The sequence below is a fragment of the Trematosphaeria pertusa genome (assembly GCF_010094035.1).
Source record: "Trematosphaeria pertusa strain CBS 122368 unplaced genomic scaffold BU26scaffold_4, whole genome shotgun sequence".
In the NCBI taxonomy this organism is placed as follows: Eukaryota; Fungi; Ascomycota; class Dothideomycetes; order Pleosporales; family Trematosphaeriaceae; genus Trematosphaeria; species Trematosphaeria pertusa.
Genome location: NW_022987215.1, coordinates 1,229,878 through 1,248,249, shown reverse-complemented (window position 1 = coordinate 1,248,249; position 18,372 = coordinate 1,229,878). Strand labels below are relative to the sequence as shown.

General features: G+C 56.1%; 7 protein-coding genes across 7 annotated transcripts; 1 reads left to right on the top strand and 6 right to left on the bottom strand.

Annotated features, from left to right (window-relative positions):
* Positions 1-1,237: 1,237 nt before the first annotated feature.
* BU26DRAFT_250801 (uncharacterized protein) lies at positions 1,238-2,182 on the bottom strand (the record flags this gene model as incomplete). The annotated part of the gene is made up of 2 exons (XM_033821130.1): positions 1,238-1,924; positions 2,027-2,182. Coding segments are annotated over 2 exons (579 nt in total), but the record flags the coding sequence as incomplete, so codon positions are not given.
* Positions 2,183-2,384: 202 nt separating this feature from the next.
* Positions 2,385-3,604, top strand: BU26DRAFT_561865 (uncharacterized protein; the record flags this gene model as incomplete). Its single annotated transcript, XM_033832966.1, has 2 exons — positions 2,385-2,529; positions 2,727-3,604. The coding sequence occupies 2 exons, from the start codon at positions 2,385-2,387 to the stop codon at positions 3,602-3,604; spliced, it is 1,023 nt and encodes a 340-aa protein (XP_033687098.1).
* A 134-nt stretch (positions 3,605-3,738) lies between these two features.
* On the bottom strand, positions 3,739-6,113 carry BU26DRAFT_250791 (DNA/RNA polymerase). The gene has a single exon (XM_033821129.1). The coding sequence runs from the start codon at positions 6,006-6,008 to the stop codon at positions 3,873-3,875; it is 2,136 nt and encodes a 711-aa protein (XP_033687097.1). The 5' UTR covers positions 6,009-6,113; the 3' UTR covers positions 3,739-3,872.
* Positions 6,114-7,465: 1,352 nt separating this feature from the next.
* BU26DRAFT_250786 (uncharacterized protein) lies at positions 7,466-9,490 on the bottom strand. The gene is made up of 2 exons (XM_033821128.1): positions 8,810-9,490; positions 7,466-7,857 (listed from the first exon to the last, which is right to left on the bottom strand). Exons 1-2 carry the CDS (start codon positions 9,276-9,278, stop codon positions 7,709-7,711), a joined length of 618 nt encoding a protein of 205 aa, XP_033687096.1. The 5' UTR covers positions 9,279-9,490; the 3' UTR covers positions 7,466-7,708.
* Positions 9,491-9,872: 382 nt separating this feature from the next.
* Positions 9,873-10,731, bottom strand: BU26DRAFT_421813 (uncharacterized protein; the record flags this gene model as incomplete). The annotated part of the gene is made up of 3 exons (XM_033823430.1): positions 9,873-10,430; positions 10,496-10,540; positions 10,633-10,731. The coding sequence occupies 3 exons, from the start codon at positions 10,729-10,731 to the stop codon at positions 9,873-9,875; spliced, it is 702 nt and encodes a 233-aa protein (XP_033687095.1).
* A 1,731-nt stretch (positions 10,732-12,462) lies between these two features.
* On the bottom strand, positions 12,463-13,913 carry BU26DRAFT_561862 (uncharacterized protein; the record flags this gene model as incomplete). Its single annotated transcript, XM_033832965.1, has 4 exons — positions 12,463-12,905; positions 13,226-13,392; positions 13,443-13,729; positions 13,794-13,913. The coding sequence occupies 4 exons, from the start codon at positions 13,911-13,913 to the stop codon at positions 12,463-12,465; spliced, it is 1,017 nt and encodes a 338-aa protein (XP_033687094.1).
* A 1,178-nt stretch (positions 13,914-15,091) lies between these two features.
* On the bottom strand, positions 15,092-17,181 carry BU26DRAFT_516787 (uncharacterized protein). Its single transcript, XM_033828418.1, has one exon. It carries the CDS (start codon positions 17,151-17,153, stop codon positions 15,342-15,344), a length of 1,812 nt encoding a protein of 603 aa, XP_033687093.1. The 5' UTR covers positions 17,154-17,181; the 3' UTR covers positions 15,092-15,341.
* Positions 17,182-18,372: the final 1,191 nt, after the last annotated feature.

Below are 18,372 nucleotides of genomic sequence, written 5' to 3'. Positions count from 1 at the left end.
CAAAAAACTAGCGCTTTGCTAGGGAAAACAGCCGAACTTGTTTTCATTACGCCGGCGTCCTGGGGCGCTTACACTGCTCAGCTTCCAGATCTCGAGCAACCGGAATCGAACTCACGTCCTCGCTTTGTCCGGGTGGATGGTCTCTGGAGTTTCTTAGGCCCTATCCCGATGCGCCGCTGGTGAGTTGATTGTTGATGATGATGGTCTTTTGAGGGGTATATATACGTGTAATGGGGATTTTGGGAGCATTGGAGATGAGGTGTGTGGGAGGATGGCCAGGTGGGCATTTTGAGGTGAGGTGAGGGTTTGTGCGTGGTGCGTGCGTCCACGCGTCTTGAGGGCGAGTTTGGAAGGCGCGGATTTCGAGGGGGCAAGTGCGTGAGTGGGCGCGCTGGGCCGGTGGAGGGCGAGCATGATGTGAGATGGGATGGAGTGAAGATGCTTGGATGCGGATCTCGCGGCTAGAGCTCATTTCGCAATGCAACGTATCGCAACGCAATGCTTGCCATGCATACACCCAACGCCATCCTATGGACAACATCCACACCTACTCCACTCACATGCTTCTCATTTACTCGACTTCTTCTTGCTACGGCTCGTCAAGCTCGATTCCTATAGCCTGCCTAAGGCAGTGACGCCCTAGCAGCTCGGCTCTGCAATCCTGCGCCATGACTCTTTGCTCTTGAAACCGTGCGTACTAGATATGCTTTCTTCCCTTTTTTATACTTCGTGCACAGTTCGGCATGGAATGGAAAAATACTAGCACATACTCCGTGGCTACGTGTGGGGTCCACTTGGCTGCACTGCTATCCCTGACTCCCTATCAATCTAGACTTAACGGAATCACTATCTTAAACTAGTAGAATCTAGCTCTCCAAGCCTGGGATACTGGAATGGAAGACGAATAAAGCGAGTATTCAAATGAGGGACCTCGTATGAGATGGATGGAACGCACGACGAATACTCACTAATCCGACGCTAAGTCATGCCGCTGGGTCATGCCGCATGCTAAAGCATCACGCAAGGCATCTAGACAGCTTTAAGTTTTCGCTGCGGCATACGCACCTGATGGAAGGTCGACAGGAGGAAGTTGATGAAGTCTCAGAGAGGTTCAAGGTTCAGACGAAAAGTTGACGTTGAGCCGATGACTAAGCGCGGTCCACTTCTTCAAACTTCTCCCTCAAACTGTCCACGCTTCTTCTTACCTATGTATCTGATAAGTGGTGAGGTGGGCATAGCAAGAATGTATAAATCTGCTTATACATTTCTTCTGCGCCCATATGAGTATGTATGGGATTAACCTAAATTACCAGCAGGCATTTGGGGAGTTGCGCATTTCTCTTTCCACGCATAGGCGATTATTCAAGCACAACCCGGGTATCATTCCATGTATGCGTCATCGCAAATCCCATGCCACCTACTTCATCAAATGCTTTGCCAGAGCGCCGATTCGTACACGTAGTGCAGCACACCCCGCCCGCCGCCTTCCTCGGCGCCAATTTCATCGCTCGCCGCGCTCCCTCCCCTCCGTGTCACTGCCAAACAACTCCCCATACTCGGCCCTCACCCTTTTTTCAATCTCATCGATATCCTTCCTATCTCCGTTGTTGAACAACCCCACATAATCCTTCATCCCGCTCCATTCATCCCTCCAGAACCGCCGCGCTAGCTCCTTCAAATGCGCCTCCCTCTGCTCTGCTTCTCTCGCTCTCCGGTCCGCAGCCTCGGTATGACGTTCTTTGGCGTTGAGTTGGAATTGGAGTGAGTTGATCTGGCGCTGCAGGTCCTCGTTGCGTGAATGCATGTCGGATGATTTTCGACGGGAGAAAGGTCGCAGGGAGGGTCTGGCTGGCGGTGGGGTGGGAGAGGGTGAAGATTGCAGAGGATCAGTTGGGAGATTGTGGTTTCGGCGTGGCGAGCATTCCTTCTTCGGTGAGCTCATAGCTCTCCGGAGTTTGATCGAAGGTGAGGAGCGTAGCGTACGACGGGAGCAGTGCGAGGCTGGAGCGCGAAGTGGGTGTCTTACTCTCTCATCGACAGCGCCTCGGAGGATGGGAACTCTTCTCTTCTCAAGAAGCCCGCAGTCGACAAATCGACACGCTCTTGTGGTGTCGGCGGGCTGCCAGTTGTCACAGGGACAAACGATCACGACAGCAGTGCGGAAAATGCGGTTGCCACGACCACCAAAACAATTGTAAAATGCACGAAGCGGAACAGATTGCAAGAGCAGCAGAGTTTTGAAATAATGCTTTCGCAAATACGAAGGGTTCTCGTGCGCAGTTCATGAGATCCGCCACAATGGGGCGCGTGACCGAGCGGGACAACAAGGCATCAACGGGTGAAAGGACCAACTCGCTGTGAAAGCCTAACATATCCCAAGGCTCATGAAAACCTTCACCCTTCGATCTTCAGGCCACTTAACGCTATTTCTTGACTTCTCACCGGTTGTCGCGCGCAAAGCCAGCGGTTTGAGGTTGCTTCTAGTGACCTGGCCGACCTCACAACAGCAGTATCGTGGATGGATTCAGAGTGAGTAATAGACTTCCGCAAGCTGCGGATGTTGACCAGCCCGCCTAGAGTCGTCGTTTGCGACTGCGGTTGACGCAACAACGGGGCGACCGACACTAGTGAGAACGACTGCTCCCGCAACCTCCACGCCATCCCACCTTCCCTCCTCTTTCCTCCCAACCCAAACATCTCAATCCCTCACTGCAATCCAAAAGCAGTGCAGGACAGCGAGGCCCCCGGGCTCCCTAAAACGCTTTCCAATTCCCCTCCCTGCGTCCACGCCTTCACCATGGCCAAGTCCTCCGGAACCGAACCCCTACCAGGCGATGGCAAGAACCGCAAGAAAAACCGCCGCAACCGCGAACGGCTCAGGAGGAAAAACCGCCGTGAGCGTGCCATAGGAGCCCTCCATATCTCGACCCTCCCGCCCGTCGTCCGCACGCTCCGCCGATCCGCCCGCGAAGCGCCGTACAAGACCGCCAATCCCTACCAGTGGATACAGCCCTGGATCCGCGACCCATTCTACAAGTACAGCTGGACGCAGTATCCCGACGCGCATCTCCTGGGCCTCCCCGCCGAGCTGCGCCAAACGATCTTGGACATGAGTTTGGCGCCGCCGCCGATCCACGGTGTATCGCGGATCTTCCGCGCGGAACTTCTCTGCCGGCGCATCGGAGAGCTGTGCAGCGTGGCGCCAGCGATGCGCGTCGACATGGCCTACGTTGGCCAGCAGTGGATCAAGAAATACATCGACTCGAACCGCAGCTTCGACCTCTCCGCGCACCTAGTCGACCTCCCGAAATGGTTCAAAGAAAAGCGCGCAAAACTTGTGTTGATGCAGAAGGGGATTAGGCGGAAGAAGAAGATTCCTGTCGATGAGGGAGAGAACGTAAAGTCTGGCCAGAAGCTTCGGCCGAAGAAGTGCAAACACTGTTGTCAGCGACACCCGACCGGAGACCCGCTGTGTCCGCTGGCGAGGCAGGATCCTCAGTTGTGGCGTAAGTTAACAAAACCGCTGAAGAGTACGTCGAAGAGGCCGAGAGCCAGGGGTGCGTGTGCAGGGTTCCAGGGGGCCAGGGCCGTTTTCGAAGAGTAAGTTTTGCTGCTTTGCTTTGTTTCGCTGCCGCTGCCGCTGCCATTGGGGATCTGCCGGGTATTCTCGGCATTGGTGTCTGAACGGATATCGGCATGGGATGGACTGCATGGTTTGAGCCGGAAGGGTCTGAACGTGGACTGGGGGAATTCAGGCGTTGAGGTGCTTCTCGGGGGAGTGGGCATGGATGGTTCGCGTTGTCCTGGACAACGCAAAAAGGAAAGTATACAAACTTCAAGCTCATTCATTTATCCAAGCTAACACAACCAGTTCAAGCCTGCCTTCCAAAAGCCAATTTCGCCTGGCCCTTCTCGACCCCTTTCCCACTTCCGGGCGGTCTTCCCCGTCCTCTGGTTGGTTTCTGCGCTGTCGGCGTCTTCCGGTTTGTGTTTTCTGTAGGTGCACTCCGCTCTTCCTGCCGAATCTCCTTTGACAGGTCTAGGGCAAAGTGGTAATCATCGTGCTCAGCTTTCTCGGCGATGGGGAGATGGACGTTGCAACGGTCGCAGAAGAAAGTATCGAGTGTCTTTTGGTGTAAAGCTGGCGGCTTTGAATGCTGGGGTGTGTCATTTCTGGCTTGATGTGAAGGGGGCGGATCAAACGGTGTTGGGGGCTGCGCGGAAGGGGGCGTGTCGGATCTGTAAAGGCCGTCATAATGCTCTATAGGTGGCGTGGAAGGTCTACTTTCAGCATCGTCTAGAAGCGCACCGGAAGAATCATCTTGCTCTTCTTCAATCTCATCCAACTCTTCCTCTATATTAGACCCAGGTGATTCTTGATGCGCCCTCAATACGGCTCTTGCGGCATCGAAATCACGCTTCTTTTCGCTTGGTGGACCAAAGAAGTTGGCGATATTCCCTTTCGTGCGTTTCCGTCGCTTCGCTGGCGGCTCGCCTCCGCTCACGCTTGACCGCCCGGTTGAAAGCATTGCTTTTGCCTCATCGCCCCGGACGAGAAAGCCACCAATGCCCTTGTTATTCGTTACGCCATCTTCAAAGCCGCCTACACTCAGTGACAGATTAGCGCAAGGCCATGCCCGTCCATCCACAACCACCTGTGCAAGCAGATTCTTGGCGAGATCGAACAACATCTGTTCAGAGAGCGGCTTTCCTTGCGGTATTGGACTCTGTCGACTGCGTGTCTGCGTACCTTGCCGATGATGCAAGTTGATCGTCTTTGGCCGCCGCTTGTTCTCCAGGACGCCCTCTTCGACACACCGCGAGAAGATATCCGCGGCAAAGATCCTCAGCCATCTTACGCCTTGCTCGAATGAATTAATAGCTGGGCGGAAAGACTTTGCCGACAGCATGCTCTTTATCTGCGTCCGTGGATTCACCTCGCTGTGGTCCTCGCCGCGAATCGTGTTGTATAACCAGGAGCCCGTGTCATCGCCCAGCTTCTTCAACTGGTCCAATGGCTGCTCCAACAGATCCTTCACTTTGTCTGTACCAAACATGGAGACGACCTCATCGCCGAGCTTCCCGCCCAGCATCCGTATCTTGGTGAACTTCATATTCGACAAGAAGTACTCGGCAGCCCGATTCCGTATCACAGTCTGCTGGTTCGGTTTCTTGTACCCGGAGCCCAACTTTGCCAGCATCTTATTCCGCGCGACACCGCCAGAGCACGTATATCCAAGCTGCTCCTTGATGTGCGCTCGAACGTCGCGCACAATCTCAGATGCGATGACCATACACACATCATCCCAATCCGGATCCGCCACCTCTCCATCTTCCTCCCCCGTCTCCACCAACGCATCAGCCTTCCAATCCAGCACCGTCGTCGGTACCTTTGGCAGATACTCGCTCAGGTCATCGTATGGCGGCGGGCCGCTCAACTCCGGATATCTCTCCGACAACCTCGTATGCACCTGCGCGCTCAAATCCATAAACACCTCATCGATACTAGCCTTCTCAACGCGCTGCTCTTTCTCCGGCAAGCTCTCCTTTATACACTTCAAGATCCTGCGGCTCTCCATGCGATACGGGTCCAAGCTCACCTTATGCGTCGCGATATGCTTGTACGCTTCCTCGTGGTATGCCCACTTCTCTTCGCCCTCTTTCCACGTCGCAACATGTTGTAATATTAGGTCCGGGCAGAGCTTAAGCGCTTCAGTGGAGGTTACGTGGCGGGAGAGACCGTATGCTCGCGCGGGATAGTTGATCGCAATGAGGCCTTGCCATTGTTGAACTGCGAGAGGCTTGGAGGGGTCGATGCCGAGGCGGACGGTCTCGCATTGCGCGTAGAAGGCGTCAAGATCGATGTGTGCGATTACGCGAAGCGGCGTTTGCGTGCTGAAGGTTTTGAGTTGGTGGAGCTGTTTGTATGTGAAGCGTGATTTGGGGATGCGGCGCGGGGAGGTTATCGAGAAGGGGGAGGAAGCGAGGAAAGGGGCCGGCGAGGACATTGTTGGATAATCTGGCACTACGCCATGGTGGCACCAGAAGGAGCAAGTCCAGAAGTCATTCAGAACGCGTCGAAAGCGCTGGGTGCGGTGTTAGACGTAGTTGAGGCGCCGGGACAAGGATGTCAGTCGCGTGTTCCCGAGATCCCGTGCATGCGCGTCATTCATGTTCCAGATCGCGCTAGTATTATTCGGGAATCCATGAAACTTTCTCGAATGCCGGACACTCTTGATCACATTTCTTATTCTACTCCACATGAAAGGTCGAATTGCAGAATCAGTGTAGCCCGCGATGGGCTCTTCTATTCTCCGAGTACTTAGGTATACGGAATCCATGTCGTCATCGATCCACGTCCACCGAAAGCTCCATCTAATCTACCCTCCTTGGCCCACTCGCAATCTTCCACCACACCCCCACCACAATTACGCACGATGTCATTCCTTCCCTGTCAGATTCTCATCCCATCAGCCCTGAGCGCTCTCTTCGTCACATCCTCAACCCTCTCTACCTTCGGTCGCGCCTTGACCACAACCTCGAAGAGCAAGAAGCCCGTCCGAATGAAATTGAAGGGACCCTTAGGGGCCACATTGGCCTCATTGAGGACTCTCTGGACAGGATAGAGGGTAAGCCGAATGCGAACAAGCAGCAAGATTAATATGGGGAGCGGGGCCGGGACGAGAAGAAGTTAGCTGATTCAGATCGTTGATGAGCAGGGAATGGATAGAATATGAGAAGCCCAGGCCATACGCTATAGAGAAATGCTTGGTCTGCAGTGGCAATGAGGAGGAGAGGCTGGTCCCAGCATTTCAAACCTCCAGACTCGTAGTGCTGCTTTTGCTCTAGAGCCGCTCTGGAGATTGTAACAGACTCCCCGTCATCGTCTCCTCAGGCGAATATCCATCCCAGATCGTGCGCTTCCCCTATATCGCCTCGGCCATTGCACTCCTCATGTCCATCGCCTCTTACACGTCTATCCATTCGTCACTCGTGTTTGCCGTCCGGGACAATCTCGTGGCCCGCGTTACTGCCGCACAAGCCCTCAAGAGGCCCCCTATATCTATCCCCCTATCGCGCCCTAGCAGCTTATCCTCACTCGGGTAGGGAACAGATATCAGTGCTCGTAAATAAAGTACTTCAACGCCTTCGCCAGAAAGAGTACTAGATGGCCATCTCGAGTCGGTGGGCTCATCAAGCTTCTCGCACAAGAGCGTATTCATCGGAGTGCATATAGGACATGGGGACGGGTCGACGGTTCTCCACGACTTCCTTTACAATGGCATCTATACCAACCGTCTTCAACAACATACCAGCAGCGCTCTGTACGTCCCAACGGAATGGAAAAGCGTTGCGCCGAAAGAAGGACCTCGGGGGGAGAAGAAGAAGTGAAACAGACTTAACAGCTTCCTACGCAAAGGGTAGCAAAAATTAAGGGAATTGAAAGAAGCCGCCGCAAAAAGAAAATATCGATACTTTTTCCCATCCACAGCAACAACAGCCATAACCCCCAGTCCCCATCCCTCGCGCTCACGTCAGCTACCTTCCACATTGCCCCTAGTAAATTCCTACCCCTACCTAGAAGTAACTAACTTCCCAACTTCCCAACTCCCGCCCTCCTCCTCCGCGGAGTCCAAACCCACTAGCCACTAAAGCCAACAAGCCTTCAAAAGGCCCGAATCAGCACCCTCCCATCCAATCCAAACCCTCACATTAATTCTAGCCCTAGTGAAATTCCTACACCTAGCCTGCACGATTGTGCTCCACAGTCACATTTTCTCACTACTACTCTTCCCGTCCATAGTCTACCGGTAATAAGCAAAGCACACCACACCAGCCACGTTCCAGCCCAATATCGATAGTCCACGCCGCAACGGGGCCTACAGGGACTTGCTCTGCATCGCAGACCCGAACCCGGACTTCCCACCGCTCAACGGGCCGATTCCTCGATCCCGCCCGCAACGAGCACGCACCCGATTATGACATGACACATCAATTCCATTCTGGCAGACGTCCGCGGGCGCTACTTGCACCTGCACATCGCAAGACCGCCGTCTCGGGACCGGGCTGGTGATCGGCCCCTTCTTCCCCTCACGACGAAACGTGCGCGAACCGCTGAACGCAAACAGTTGATCTACTGGCAGCTTGGAGCGGTGGGGAGATCAGCACTCAACCGCTATTGACATGCGTGAAGATCAGCGGCGATCTACGACGGTCAAAGCACAGTAAGCCCAGCGTTGACGCTGATCAAACAGTGCTTGAGAAGTACGTCCGACCTTCGTATGCGCGGCGATGGAGTGCAGCTTCGCTGTAAGGCAGGTAGACAGGCAATAACTGTGCGTCTGATCATGGGCTCGGGAGGAATGCGCCCGACCGACGACGCACGACGCACGCTTCAATGACGTGCATGAACTCTGCAAGCGAAGCGAAGGACACGTATGGTCGTTCATCATCAAGCATTAGCAACGCAAGTGCGAGATGAGATGAGGCACAGTGCAGTATCGCATCTCTGGGTTAATCTCCCAACGTGCGGTACCGAGTGTCACTCCGCAGCACGTCCTGGACGGATTAGGCGGTGATCCGAGCGGGGAACTCCATTTTGGGGTTATGGAGCGCGTAGAGACGGCGCTTGGTTCAATAAAGAGCACCTTCGGGTGAGAATGTATACGAGTCGCCGACGGATTATAACCTCATCTCGGCGTGGGATGCGTGGGGGATGGCAATGGGCAGCCGGAAGGTACATTGCAGGAGTAAGACGACGAAGAAAATTTTGCTTCATATAGGGTTGGGATGCGATATTGCATGTGGTTCGGCTTGGGCATCAAACGTCCTGGGTGAACGGAAGGCTGGGAACCCTTATCGGGGCGAATAGAAAGAAAGCAACCACCGGGGAGATCGATCCGCGAGCCGAGCAGCAGGTGTTGCAGTTGAACGACGATTAAGCAGTCTGATTCCGTACGCGTACCCTCTGCCATTCCATCGCAAGCTATGCAAACATCAAATGGCCATCCAGTCATGAAACATGCTCTTCGTGGTGAACAAGGTATATACAAGCGGATATGTGCGAAAACGCTCCATAAGCCCTGATGCATTCGATAACGAAATCGCTCTGGCAGAAAGGACAATGGTGAGCCGTAGTCGTGAGATGAGAGGCGAGCTTTGGAAGCAGAATGGTCCGCGTGGCGTCCGGCACAACTGCGCATTTGCTGCTGTCCTGAAGCTGGCTGGTAAAGCCTTGGTGGATGGTCCAGGTGAACATCTGAAGGACAACGGGTCATATCCTGAGGCAACGTCTCGAGATCCGGGAGATACGGGCAGCGCGCGGCGAAGTAGAAGGGTAAAAATCGCGAGCCCGGCAACGTACATTAAAAATAGATGTCATTCGGACAAAAGAAAATGATCGGTCATGTCCTTGGGTCGGCTCCACATGGCAGACTCCACGGTCCAGCTTTCGCAACGGAAATCCACTCTACCCGAACGCTTTTCTGGACGCCAGCGAAACATCAAATGGATCCATGGATTAAAAGAAGCGGTCTCAAACCAACAGGACGGTAGGACTCCAGACTCAGGTTGCGGAAACGGTTATGGGTATCTCCGGACATGGCAAAATGACGGAGGAACAGAGGTAATACCTGGCGGTCATGGAAAATCTACCTCCAGCGCATGAAAAAGGAAGAGAAAGTATGGTTATCCGGGCAAGGGTTTAGGCACCTCTTCGGCGGCCAGACGGAGGCGGTTGCTGCGGCTGTTGTGACAAAGGATATTCTGAGATCCAACAATTAGTTCATCGAAGTGGGTAATGACGAAAGTCCACTTACGGCGTCCGTCCGAGGCGATGTAGTAGCCTGGTGCGGCGGCAGCACTACTGGGGCTTAGCGATATACCAAAAAGCGTTCGTCGAAGTAACCAAAATACCTTGGTGCGTAGCCACTGTGCTGGGTCGTGGTTGTCGCGCGGCCATATGGGTCCGTCTGAGGCTGAGGCTGCGAAGGGTAAGAATACTGCGGGGTGGCAGCAGTATAGGCCGGATGGTCCGCTCTGCCAGTTGACTGGTAGTTAGCATAGGGATCCGTCCTTGGCTGCGCGGTGTGCGCTGTATAACTGGGAGGAGCCTGGTAACCATGCTGTGGAGTAGTCGTATATGCGGGCGTGGAAGCGGTTGTGTAGTGTGTGGTTTGTTCACTAGCGCCATACGACGGAGTAGCATACGACGAAGCCTTGGTTGACGACGCATAGCCCTCAGACGGTCCATAATGCTGCCTGGAAGCATGGGTTCTCGAATCCTGATATGCCACTAGATTTGCGTCAGGGTGTCTTGACACCTTAGTATCGCGAAGGTAAGGACTACCTCCACCTCCATGTCCTCGCTGGTCGCGGTCCTTCTCCGCTTGCCAGCGCTGTGAATCCAACTTCAAGTCCTGGATCATTTGCTGTCGCGACTGTCAGCCGTCGCCCAAGCTCGCCATCTCCAGCTCGGTGCATGATGCGAACGTACCGATGTGAGAGTTCGATATGCGGTGATCCAATAGCCTGGCCGGCCCTAGAAGAGCTGTCAGCAGTCTGCTCTGCGCTGCTCGACGGATCAAGGGAGCAACAGACCTCGTACTCGCCGGTGCCTGTGCCGGGTCTGACGAGCGCATCTGGGCCCAAATAGCGCTGGATGTCGGCGGTGATGACCTCTCTGGCGATGCCGTCGCCGAGCACAAACCACTGGTTCATTCGCGACGACATGGTGAGTGCAGAAGTGTGTGGGGGGGGAGAAGGAAGAGGAAAGGAAAGAGACACTGATGTCACAGTGTCGGGAGGGGCCAGCAACACGAGCTAGAAGCAACAAGGCGGGGCTCACGGGTCCAGATAACGCTCCAAGACCAAAAACCGTGGGCGCGGAAGGGAATGCAGGATCCTGTGGTGTCCGCGGGCTGGAGTATGGGCTGAGAGTGTTCCAGAAGGGAAGCAGAGGCAACAGAAAGCAGGCAGATGCGGGGGCCTTGACCAATATACGGCACTTGGAGCGCGCCGGCCTGTGGAAGGGGAATGGCTTGAGGGAGGCGTGACTGCGCGGCTGCGGCGACCTCTTTGGGGATACCGAGGGGCGGGCAGGGTGGCCCAGGGTTGCTCCGTGGGAGTGCTGCCAGGAGTGGGAGGGCACTTTCAGCTGCCAGAGACGACAGACGACAGAGCGAGCGAGCGAGCAGAGCGACAGGTACCTGGCAAGTACACGGCGAGAGCGCGGGAGCGGCGCTGCAGCAGTCCAAAGAGGGAGCGGACGGGGCGGGCGACAGGAAAGATACTTGACGGCAGCCCTGAGGGTGTGCGGCTCTTTAGAGAGGCAGCGAGGTCAGCGGGGGCGCTGGAGGCCGCCTGCAGACGGCGCGGGGCTGCGATTGGACGGCGCCGCTGCACGTCAAGCCGTCGGGCAGCAAGCAAGAGTCGACGGATGCAGACTGCTGTCACACGCGACGGCGAAGTGTCGGCTCCAGGCGTTCGCGAGGACAGAGTGACAGACGGACAGACAGCAGGCAGCGGGAACGGGGAAAGTGGAAGAGAGAGAGAGGGCGACAGCAGCGCAGGCGGAGGCGGCCGCGGGCACTTATGTGACTGGCGGCGGCGAACCGTGGGCCTTGGGGCTGCTGCTAGAGACAGCGCGCCGGCGTTTGGGTACCATCACGCCTGCCCGCAGCTGAGGTGTCGAGAGGGAGTGGAGACGGGCGGGCTCGAGTGGCGCGCGTTGGGCATCGACGGAGCGCGCAGGAGCTGGGAAGGCTGCCCAGCCGCGCCTGCCCTCGCGTCACCGGTCGCCGCTGCGCATCATCAGTCATCATTATTGGCAGCGACGACCGCGACGGGGAAGGAGCCACCGCAGCCTCCCACAGCCTCCCACGGCCATTATTATCTAACACGCCCGCCGTCCCATCGCTCCAGGGCTCGACTCTCACCGACTCCGTGTCGTCTGAAAATTTGCACCGCGCCCGGGGCCGCCTGCGCACTTCTTGGGCACGGCTGCATGCCGTGCAAACGTCGAAAAGAGCATCGTCGGATGCCCGCCGTCTATATAAGAAAATAGGACGCAGTAGGCCGCCATTGGCCTCGCCAGCGCAGGCTCCATCCTCGACGCGTGCAGCGACCGCAGTCCCGCCCGGCCCACCGCTGCCTATAGGAATACCACCCCTTCGCAGTCCGCGCCTCTCACCGCGCCCGTCGTGGCCGATGCCAATTAGCTGCGACGCCGGCCGCGTGCAGCGAGCTATATAATTCACCGTCGCCCAGCGTATGGGAGACTGGCGCCGTCCATGGATGTGTCTTTGTCAGGCCGCAAGCGCCCCAGCACGTGGTGCCGTGACACGCGACGCACGATGCTGCCAGTCTGCATTTCGCGCAGCTGCGAACAAGAGACAGTGTGCACAGAACATACTTCTTTGCGCAACCGCACGATGCTCCGTCGGGCCCTACATGCAGCTCAAATTACACCCTAGTACTGCTGCCCGCAATCTCCGTGACCTTGAAGCCGGTACGTGGTGCATGTATATGCACCTCCTGGCCTCCTCCTCCGCTCTGAGCCGCGATGGTCACCTCATCTGGCGCCAGTGCAATCAGTCGACCCGAGTCTCGATGGGCAGACGCCCAGTCCGAAGGATACACTTCCACCTCCGTGCCCGCTTTTAGGCCCAAGGGGTCGCCTCCGTCCACAGTGCCTCCAGATTGAGTGAAATCGGACTGGAGGATGAAATCGGTCGCCGCGTCTCCGTGCAACGTTACCACCTTGGGCGCCGAAGAAGCCTGCGCTTCGTCGAGAGCGGCCCGAAACCGCGAGATCCAGGCGTACACTTTCGGAAACTGCTTCTCAGACACGATGTGAGGAGGCATGGGGGCCTTCAAGTCGATGAGCCAGTCAAGCGGCCAGCTTGCTAGTCTGTGTTAGCGCAGTCATCAGGCAGCACAGGCCGCTGCACGTTCGAACGCCCGCTAGCACTCTATAGGTGTCGAAAGCCAAGCAAGGAGGGGGAGGGGGAGAGGGAGGGGGGATAGGGCGAATGTGCAATGGGGACTTTGGGTCGTCCCGAGAACGGCACAGCGGGTCTCGCATGCTTGAACCGGGGAGGGCCTGGACAGCCAGACGACGATCTTCTATCCATGCAAGCCACGGCCCCCATCCTTCCGCGGAGTCGTGAGGAGAAGAAAAAGAAGGCTGCAGAGCAAGCGAATTGAAAGAAGATGCTGGACTGACCTTCGATGTCTGCCAGGGATAGCTTATCAGTGTTGAGTACCCAATTCCTTCCGTCGGCCAAGATCGTCGTTTCGAAGAAATCGAACAGACGCCTCATGTATACCAAGCACTCCGGTTGTCCCTTGATGATTGCTTCCTGCGTCCATTCAGTATCGCAGAGGCCCACTCTGCTCCACATCAGTCCAAGCACTGGCAGCCACACCAACAGACCACTTACCTATCCTCCGCAAACCCGGGGACATCGAGCAAGTGCGGAGGCACCAGTCCAACCATCGACCCGAGCACTGGCGGCGCCTCGATCATATACTTCTCCAGCAGTTTCTCAATGAACTTCTCCTCCGGCTTGTCACTCCCCAATTTGCCCTCCGGAAACTTCTCTTCCAGCGTCCGCAGAATGAGCCTCGAGTCGACGTAGATGTCGCGCCCAATAGCGAGAATCGGCACCTTGCGATACTTCACCCCCAGCTTCGCCATATCAGGTCGCGGCAGCATGAAGGGTTGTTCCTGGGAATGAAAGGTCAGTCACCGCTACCCCAAAGAGCATTCGTTGCAAGACAAGACCACCTACGCAGTAAGCGTACGCAATGCCCCTCAGCTGCAGATAATATGTAACCCGTCTCCCAAAAGCGGACAGCGGATACGTAAAGAGCACGATGCCATTTGGCGGCGCCGCGCTAGGCGATTCCATCTCTTGCTCGCAACGTGGGTACGTATGTACCGTACAGTACAGATACAAGTTACAACTTATCGGCCCTTTTCCAAAAGAGCAGTACAGTAGTGACGAGGATAAGGCCGGTAGGGTTTCTAACTTCCCACCCCGCTCGCAGCGAGCAAAATCCAGCATCCATATATCGTTCTTTTGCCCCCTCCGCCCCCTTGCCCAGCTGTCCCATGACGTGTACCTCGGACCGTTCCCGCCAGGCGCCATGCGTCTTCGCCTGGGAGAGCACCCGTCCCCGGTTGGACCAATCAGAGCCCCGCGCTTCGTTCTCCCTCCCTCGCCCCAACGGCTCTCACCATCCGACATAGCAGAGTTTTCCCGTCTTTTGGCACGAGCTATGCGGTCGACGTTCCACCGTCGTCGAAGTCTATTCCAACCTCACCTTCTTTGTGCGAGTAGCGCCTGTGTCTGCTATGGTATACATCACTGTTCTCTCACCCTCCTAGCCCAATCTAGCTCCCAGTGCGATATGTACGCTCAGTATTTCCCATCTCTTCCCCGCTTCGTCTAGCCTAGGCAGACGGCTAGCCTCTACGGGCCCACGCTGCAGTAAGCAATCCCGTAGTAGGTTAGTCCTAGCCGGCGAATGCACGCCACCATTACCACAATCGTATCGTGTCGAACTTGCTCTATCTACCGTACTGGCTCCCCCCAATGCCTAGATAATTCTGCTTGGAAGTTGAGCACCGTATCCTACACACACTCTCACGGTGTGGAATTCTCCGGATAGAACAACGTGCGCAACAGCTACCCTGGAGGCGGCCTTCGCGGGTGCGTACAATAGACGAGCCAAGCTTACTTACTTGTATAGCGAGCCCTTAGATCCGGAGAATTCCCTACCGCAAGAGACACATCAGCTCTGTGTCAGCAGCCCGTATCCTACACATATCAGCTCTGTCCGTGTCAGCAGCCCCGCTTCAGTCTCGCCAATCTTGTCCCTGGGGGCACTTCAACGACCCGTATTCATGTCGTGCTTGCTAGAAGCAGGAGTGGGCACACAGCAACGCGCCGGGCAAAAGGTAGGGTTGAATAGAGAGCTTAACCAGTGAGGGCTACATCGCCGTCGTCATTACTCGGCCAGGGGCCTTCGAGGACCTATTCATGTCGTCGTCACATCGGGTATGATGAGCACAAATAGTTTCAGCACACTGTATGTTCCATTCCAATGAGGCAGCTATCAAAGAATCCTGAAGGCGGATATCTAGCCACGTAAAAAAAACTTAGAGAGAAAGAAAAGAGGGGTAATCCGGGGGTATCATGGAAAGCAGGCCACCGAGACAAGACGCCAGTCATTAAAGCCTGAAGGAAACCCAGATCCCCTACCCAAACACCGTTTTGTGTACTCCAACCCACATGCAGTGGCAGAGTAAGGAAGCAAGTAAGTAAGGAAAGAGCTCAATACATCGGAGTCGGAGTAATGCCAGCCCAGTCCTCGAACACGGCGATAGCAGTCGAAGTATGGCGACAGATCTCCTCAGACAACCGAGAGTGGCCGATGTCGAAGCCAATGGGGAAGAAGCCAAAGAGATAGCGGCCGTTTCCAAAGGCGCCGTACGAGAAGTCGTTGTGGGAGTAGTAGTAGCCGCTCTCGACCTTCCAAGCCTCCAGCATCGCATAGGCCATGAAGCAAAAGAAGACGATGAGCGCAGAGATGAGGGGATAGTAACGCTCCAGAACGCTCCTCTTGGAAGACGTAGTAACGGTGATGATTCGCTCCGGGCTCTTCTCGGCGGTCTTCTCGGTCTGAGTGGCAGCAGTCGCGGTGGTAGTCTCGGCTGTGGTGTTATCGGCAATTGGCCATATGTTGAGGACGGTGGAGACCCTGGACTTGCGGATCAAGGGGTTCGAGACATCGGTCTGGGCAGCGGTAGTCTTGAGATCGCGAAGGTGGTCGGTCTGTGTGGCAGTCGTAGAGACTGTCTTCTCAGCCTCGACAGGAACGACGTCGGTTTGCGTCGCAGTGGTGGTGAGAGCCTTCTTGGGCTCGATCGGAGGGACGTGGATAGAGGCGGCATGGATGACGCCAGCGGAAAGCTTTGGGGTGTCTGTCTGGGCTGCGATTGCGCGCTTCTCTGGTGCATCGGTTTGGGTATATGAGGTCGTGGTCTGGCACTCGTCTGTCTGAGCGGAGGTAGTAGAGATCTGGCGCTCGTCTGTCTGGGTCGAGGAGGTGTCCGTCTGCGCTGCGACCGGGGCAACGCTTGCGGCTTGAACGACGCCGATGGAGAGCTTCGGGGCAGCGGCTGGCTCGATGGGCGCAATATCTGCAATCTCGGTGATGCCGGAATAGTCGAGCTGCTCGAATTCGGAGCCGTTATCTTCGAAACCGGCAGTGTTGGCGAGCTCGTCCTCCAGCGACTCGTCGCCGGCCGTGAAGGTTGGTACGGAAGTAGGAGCAGCGGCAGCGTTGGCAGCGGCTTCGGCGTTGAGCTTTCCTTCGAGCGCCTTCTGGTATTGCGTCTCTAGGTGCTGAATGCGCGCGTCCTTGACCAAGATGGTGCGATCGTGGCTGCCGAGCTGGTTGCGGAGGTTCTCGATATCGTCCTGCAGCGCTTGATGCTCGCGCTCCAGATCCTGCATCTCCGCCGTCTGTGCCTCCAGCTCTTGGACTCTGTTCTGCAGCTCCTCCCATTGTGTATGCAAGCTGTGAAGCTCGCCCTCGGTCTCCTTCAGCTTCGCTTCCGCATCGTCCTTGGCCTTGACGGTGGCTTTGTGCGCGGTCTGCTCGCGGCCGAGGTCGGCGTACGCGTTATTGAGGTGTGAGTCGATCTCCTGGGAGGCTTCCAGCTGCTCATCGAGCTTCTGCTTGACGTCGGCCAGCGAGGCCTTGAGCTGGTCCTTGTCGGTGGTGAGCGACGAGATCTCGTTGTCCTTGTAGGCAATGTCGGCCTCCTTGCCCTGGAGGTGGCCGGTGACGGCCGACAGCTGGCTGCGGATGTCCTTGTTGTCCTCCTTGAGGACGTCGAGCTGCTGCTGCAGCTCGGCAGCGCGGTCCCAGTCGTCCATGCTCCGGTTGCGTTGGAGCTCAGTGCCAAAGCAGCGGAGAGCCACTGCCTCCCGCTGCTCGGCGACGGCCTTAGCGGCCTTGGCGGTGCTAAGCTGCTTTCGGAGGGCAGCGACCTCCTCCGCCAGCTCAGCGGCCCTGAGCTCCGCAGCATTCGCTTTGAACGGCGTCGGCGCGCCGAAATTCTCCCACGCGAAGGGCATGGTGAGGTGTGGTGAAGTGAGGTGAGTTGAGGTGAGGTGGAGGTGGTGGTTGTGGAGAAGTGGAGAGAGAGAAGAAGAAGTCGACCGTCGAGAAGGCGGGCAGCAGCTCGAGCTTAGTAACCGTCCGTTGCTATTGTTACCAGAGCACAATATCTGCTGTTTGCTGAGTCAATGTTTATTGACTCTTATTAGGCGGTGTGGACAATAACAGCTCGGCTTTCCCTCCCGACGGGCGCGATCGAGTGAAAGGTCTGCAGCCCCGCTTCGACCACCACCACCAGGCTGTGGTGATGGGCTTTGGGTAGGACTCTGAAGTGCTGCAGGACTCTTTATCCGAGCTCCCTTGTGAGTTAGCCTCCTGTCCCTGCCGAGCCAGCGTAAACGTACTGAAGCACGTCAGGCTGCCGTATCCCAAGTCATCAGTGAGTGATCATAGAATTAAGAGCGCCTTCAATCTGGCTGGTTATATGTCATCCGGGAGAGCTTCAGTCGAATTTCCACGTCCAATACAAAACTCCGTCTAGCCTCTTGCGGAAACACCAGCTATGCGCCTCGAGAGGTCTTCTACTCGACATGTGATAGGTCTTCCTGATGGGCTTCACGCAACTTTTAACGGTCGAGCATACAGAGCCATTTCCAACTATTACTGCAGATGCATCGAACAGCGAGCAATTCCGGACGACACAGAATCTGGCGTGACGGAGTTAGTATAGGGCTTCCAGAAGGCCTTCGAGACATTTTCCACTATAGGGGGCGCAGAGCTCTTACCAGCGCAGTAAGCGATGCAAGTAGGCTTTGGGATAGCCAGCCGCCAGATTACCGCCCCCATTCGAGACATCCTGTTCACAACAGAGTCATGATGGCACCCTTAGCGAGCGTGGAACAGGAGGCCTGAATACCTTCAAAGAGCTTAACAGAGGCCGGATCAGCGCAGCTTTCCGCCCCTTGGTGCATACGATGGAGCTGTACATGGGCCAGCCTCTCTAGAAGTGATTGCTTCCAAAACCAAGCTATGATGCCAATGTTTCATTTGCTTATGCTACGCAGTGTACTCGCCCTGGCAGTGAAGTGAAAGGGACGCAATCCGCCTCAAAACGGCGGCCACAGGTGACCGCGAAATTGCTGGGGCATCACTGGTAGCCATGCATCTATGGTTTGAGATGTGGAGTCCTTCAGCACTATTCTGCATATATACCGGACAGTGACCAAATCCGGACCG

Excerpts from the sequence above, each read along its gene's own strand:
- BU26DRAFT_250791 (XM_033821129.1), bottom strand. The coding sequence starts at position 6,008 with ATGTCCTCGCCGGCCCCTTTCCTCGCTTCCTCCCCCTTCTCGATAACC.
- BU26DRAFT_516787 (XM_033828418.1), bottom strand. The coding sequence starts at position 17,153 with ATGCCCTTCGCGTGGGAGAATTTCGGCGCGCCGACGCCGTTCAAAGCG.
- BU26DRAFT_250786 (XM_033821128.1), bottom strand. The coding sequence starts at position 9,278 with ATGACCCGTTGTCCTTCAGATGTTCACCTGGACCATCCACCAAGGCTT. Across the intron at positions 7,858-8,809 it reads ACGTTTGATGCCCAAGCCGA|GATATTGGGCTGGAACGTGG; the intron begins ACCACATGCAAT and ends GCGTGGACTATC.